The 4,824-nt window shown below is 52.1% G+C and overlaps 1 protein-coding gene across 1 annotated transcript in view; it reads left to right on the top strand.

Moving 5' to 3' along the window:
- The window catches only part of CAMKK1 (calcium/calmodulin-dependent protein kinase kinase 1, alpha), a 62,579-nt gene that overhangs the window by 10,134 nt on the left and 47,621 nt on the right, over window positions 1–4,824 (top strand). Inside the window, exons 2-3 of the mRNA XM_009573812.1 lie at window positions 1,418–1,465; window positions 3,192–3,245. Of these exons, the coding sequence (XP_009572107.1) occupies window positions 1,418–1,465; window positions 3,192–3,245 (102 nt within the window). The remainder of the gene's footprint in view (window positions 1–1,417; window positions 1,466–3,191; window positions 3,246–4,824) is intronic.

The raw sequence follows: 4,824 nt of genomic DNA on the forward strand, positions 1-4,824 counted from the left end.
TGCTAAAAAGTCTCTCCCCATCTTTCTTATAAGCCCCCTTTAAGTGCTGATAGACCGCAATAAGGTCTCCTTGAAGCCTTCTTTTCTCCAGGCGGAATAATTCCAGCTCTCTCAGCCTTTCTTCATAGGAGAGGCGTTCCATCTCCTGATCATCTTCGTGACCTCCTCTGGACCTGCTCCAACAGGTCCACGTCCTTCTTGTGCTGAGGACGCCCGAGCTGGACGCAGCTCTGCAGGGGGGTCTCCCCAGAGCAGAGCAGAGGGGCAGAATCCCCTCCCTCGACCTGCTGGCCACGCTGCTGGTGATACAGCCCAGGATACGGTTGGCCTGCTGGGCTGCCAGCGCACATTGCCGGCTTGCGTCCAGCTTTTCCTCCACCAGCACCCCCAAGTCCTTCTTGGCAGAGCTGCTCTCCATCCCTTCATCCCGCAGCCTGTGTTGATGCTGGGGCTTTCCCCGACTCAGGTGCAGGTCCGTGGAGGTTTTGCTGCTGCTGTGAAAGAAAGGTAGTTTTCCATTAGGTAGTATGTTAGGTAGTATGTTACTAACCCCTGTATTGGACTTAGCATTAGATGGCTGCGTGGCTCCTCTGTTCTACCTTGGCTTCCAGCAGTTGACACCTGGGGCCACCGTCACTCCCTGTGTGGCTCCCGGTCTGTTGAGTAACTCAGCACCCCGTCATTACACCCTTGTCATAGCTTGCTGGGGGGTCTGCATCCACCACCCTTCCACCCCTTAGGATTTCAGTGCTAGGTAGCTTGCAAACGGAGATCAGGCCTGCTTAGGGGTGATTCATTTTGGCAAATGCTGTATCAGCTGAAGGGAATCCATATTGTTTGTGTTGCATTGCGGAGGAGCTTGGCTCTGTGTGCTCTGCTCAAAGAGCAGCCCATGGTCCAGGTGAGGGTTCCTGGGGGTGCAGCCACAGCCTTCATACATGGCCCGCAGAGGGTCCCTGTCTTTGCCAGGCTGATGTTGGGATGGGTACGGGCTCATGCTGCAACCCTGGGACTGGCGTGGGTGCCTGGGTGCTGGGAGCTGCCAGGCCGTGAGAGTCCTGTGGAGCTGGGGACGGGTGTTTTTCTGCTTGGTATTGAACACAGTCCGATGCAGACAGTCCATGTAAAGAGGCCAGGGGCTGCTGTCAGGCTCACCAGGCTGAACTTGGAGCGATGCTGGGGAATTGGGGTGGAGGGGCCTCTGGCGTTATGCCAGCACAACCACAGTCAGAATTCAGCCCATAATTGCTTTGTCCTGAGCTGTCAAAAAAAGTGCAGTGCTTATAGTGTAACATATACTGGTTTAAATAAGATTTAGTCTTTCATTATTCAGCACTCTGCCTCTACTTGATACTGATTCAAACTCAGTCATTTCCTTTTACCAATACTCTAATTGTTTTCTCCTTTTGATCTGCAGGACTGCATGCAATTAAACCAGTATAAGCTGCAGAGTGAAATAGGCAAGGTACGTTACTGGAGCTCGTGTTTGTCACAAGCAACCTGCATGCACACACACGAGTGTGGGTGGAAAGACTGTGCCAGCCCAAGGGATCTTCCTGGCCGAGACTCCTTGCAACTTGTGTTTGTTTTGGGGTTTTTTGTTTATATTTTGCCTTATTAGTCTGAGCAAGTTTTGTTCAAGGTCAAAGTAGAGCTACTTCCTCTGAAATCTAAATTTATTTTCCTTCCCTCTGAGGGTGGTTAAGCTGGCTCCCTTCCAAGGTGTTTGCATGCCAAATGTAACACTGAGAGCCTCTGATGCATTAATACAACCCAACAAGGAAAGAAAACCAAAAAAAGATCAGGGCAGGTGTTTGGTCCCCGTCAGGACTAGTTTAAGTTTTTATGTCCATGAATGAAATGCTAGTTTAATTCTAATCCATGTTTAAAAGCTGAAGGATGATTCAGAAGAGATTCCTCCAAAGTTATTTAGAGGTCTGGGCTGGTGAGCAGTTCAGACACCTGCACATTTGGACGTCTGCCACCATTGCAGATCGATCCACGAGCGACGGTGCTGTCTGGAAGCTGTACCTACCTTTGCAGTTGGAACACTGCAGACAGAAGGGACTGCACCCTGAGCTGCAGAGACCTTCACCAGAAGTTTCATTAGCCCAAACTCCTCTCCAAAGCGAGAGGCCGTGGGAGGAGGCACCCTTCCCATGTGCGCAGTGGGCTGTGTGCTTGGCTGCCGGCACTCAGGGGGTGAGGCTGGAGATACCACTGCTGGTGGTACAGCAGATGTCATCTGGAACTCACACACAGCTTCAGACCCAGTTATGGCTTTTGTCATTGGCTTAAGTATGATTTAAGGAGAGTGTGAGACCTTCTCCCTGGTGGATTTGCCCCTGCCTCCTCCTTCCCTGCAGGTCACAGTGAGCAGATAGGCACCCTGAGGTTGGTAGATGGTCTGCTGGACCTGCTGTGCTTCTGGATCAGCCAGATGGCTTGTCGGTCTCCTCTGAGAACCAGGACCTTCATTCCAGCTCTCAGTGAAGCCAAGAGAAGTGTTTTGAAGGCTGTAGTGTTCATCACACTCATTTATTCAACAGGCATCGTCAGAGATGATACCTAGCCATGGTGTCATGTCTCGCTTGCATAAAATGTATAGTGTTGACACAGAGCTGAAAAAAACCAGTGATTTGGATGCAGTTTGGCTTCAGGCTGTCACCGGAGCTGTGGATACAGCAGTAATCCAGGTCTGCATCTGCCTGGACAACATGCGGTTGGTGAAAAGCAGGCAGCTGGTCCTCACTGAAGTCCATTTGCTATCAGGAGATGGAGAGGTTTCGTGCTGAAAATGGTCTTGCGCAGAAGTACAGGAAAGGTGTTCGTGCAGAATTTCCAAACTTGCACAAAAATAATCTGCTTGAAAATTATTCTCTCTGCTCCCCACCCACATTTGAGTTAAGACAGACACAGTGGCTTTGGCTCAGGGCAGGAGGTGATGGACTAACACCCAACTCCTCCAGACATGGTTAATCCTCAAATGCCCTGTGGCTCCAACAGAGCTGCCAAAACCTATGACCTCTCTGCGGAGTCACATCACCTGCAGACTTTGCTCAGGGGTACGCGTGGCCTGGGGCCTTGAAGGTTTTTTTTCCCCTGTATAAGGCCACAGTGTACCAGCCTTGAGCAGCAAGGAGACGAGGTGAAGCTGCTGAACTGACTGTGCAATTTGTGTTTATTTTTAGGGTTCCTACGGTGTTGTGAAACTGGCCTACAACGAGAACGATGACAAGTATTACGTAAGTGTCTCTCTCCTCCGCTTCTCGCTGCCGCCGCTGCTCCTCCTTCCCCTTTGCCACCCTGAGAGCTAGGTCCCCTCTGCCTTGCTACTTTTAGCATATGCGTTTCTGATTCGGGTAGCGTGCAAAGAATTGAACCTCCCTGCTGGGCACGGAGCCGCTGCCTGCGCGCCTGCTTGCGTGTGGTGCCGAACGGGAGGGAGATCAGGTGGGCTGCCTTATATAACAGGCGGGGATCTCGGAGGCAGGCTGCAGAAGAGTATCGCTGATTTGTCTTGACATTTTCTAGCTATGAAACAGGTCACCTGAAATTAGAGACATGTGGGTGGTGGTATTCAGCACCTGCTGTGCATTGGAAGATTGGCCTGGAACGAGCAGGTGTGTTTTGTAAGGAAATGGGGGTGTTTATCAGAAAGATGCTGAACAGCGTGGCCCAGCTGGGCAGTGCCTGACTCCCTGCATCTTACCCCCTTGCGGGATGCCTCCCTGTACACCAAATGGGACCTCGCTGTCAGGTCATGAGGTGTAGGGTGCAGGGCAGAAGGCAAACCTTGGCTTTTAAATCCTTTGAGCTGAAGCCAGAGTTGGAGGGTTTCAGATTCAAAAAGGCTGCTTGTGCTGAAGGCTCCTTCTCTGTCCCTCCCCTTTCAGAGGCAGGTGACTCCTAACCATCCCAGCTGGGATTCCTGCAAAATCTGTCTGCAGATGTGCTCATGTCCCTGGGCTTGCCCTGTGGCATGTTTTGTTCAGGCTGAGAGCAGGAGCTGGACAGCTGGCAAAAGGAAAACTGCCTTGCTGTGTGTGGCTGTGCCTGAAGGCTTGTGGAAACAGCTTTCAGCAGTTTCTGGTGGATCCCAGGGCAGGTATCTGCTGAGCAGAGCTGGGTGGTTGCAGTGCTATCAAACCTGAACCCTGCTGCCCTCGACGCAGCCCTGCCGGTCTGGCCCTGTGCTTCAGCTGCTGCTCCATGCTGTGTTTGCTGAGAGGGGTCCTGCTTTCACTGCCGCGATGGAGTGGCCTCACATGGGTGAAAATGGGTCCATTTTCACCTGGGTGGACTCGTGTGCTGCTCCCTGTCCCAGCGCACAGAGCTGTTGGTCTTGGTACAAAGAGGAATAAGAATATGCTGTGGAGATGTAAAACATGCTCGTTCCCCCTACTCCCCAGCTAGCTTTTCGTCCCTGGCTCTTGGATTTACAAGCGACATACCAGTTAGAGGGTTCGGGTGGGAATTATATGCCTGTTAGTATTCGTTAGCCCTTCTGCGCTTCCAGCAGGCATGACATTGCAGGAGAAATGCCTTGAAATGAAGGATGGAAGAGATGAGACAAAAATCTGGACAAGATGCCCTGGAGCTGGCCAAGCAAAGGAACCACAATTCTTTCCATCTCCTGTCCTTTCCAAGTTGACTCACCCACCGCACCGGAGCGGTTGCTGTTTCCGATGGCTCCCTTTCTCCGCTGCCCTCCGAGTCCTCCCTCCCGTGCCCTGCAGCAGGACGGTTTTGTTCTGCAGAGAGCGATGGTGCCAGCTGTGGCTTCCCTGATCCATCTGTCCCACCAGCGTAGGCAGTGCCAGG

Source organism: Fulmarus glacialis, unplaced genomic scaffold (assembly GCF_000690835.1).
Source record: "Fulmarus glacialis isolate BGI_N327 unplaced genomic scaffold, ASM69083v1 scaffold9003, whole genome shotgun sequence".
Taxonomy (NCBI): Eukaryota; Metazoa; Chordata; class Aves; order Procellariiformes; family Procellariidae; genus Fulmarus; species Fulmarus glacialis.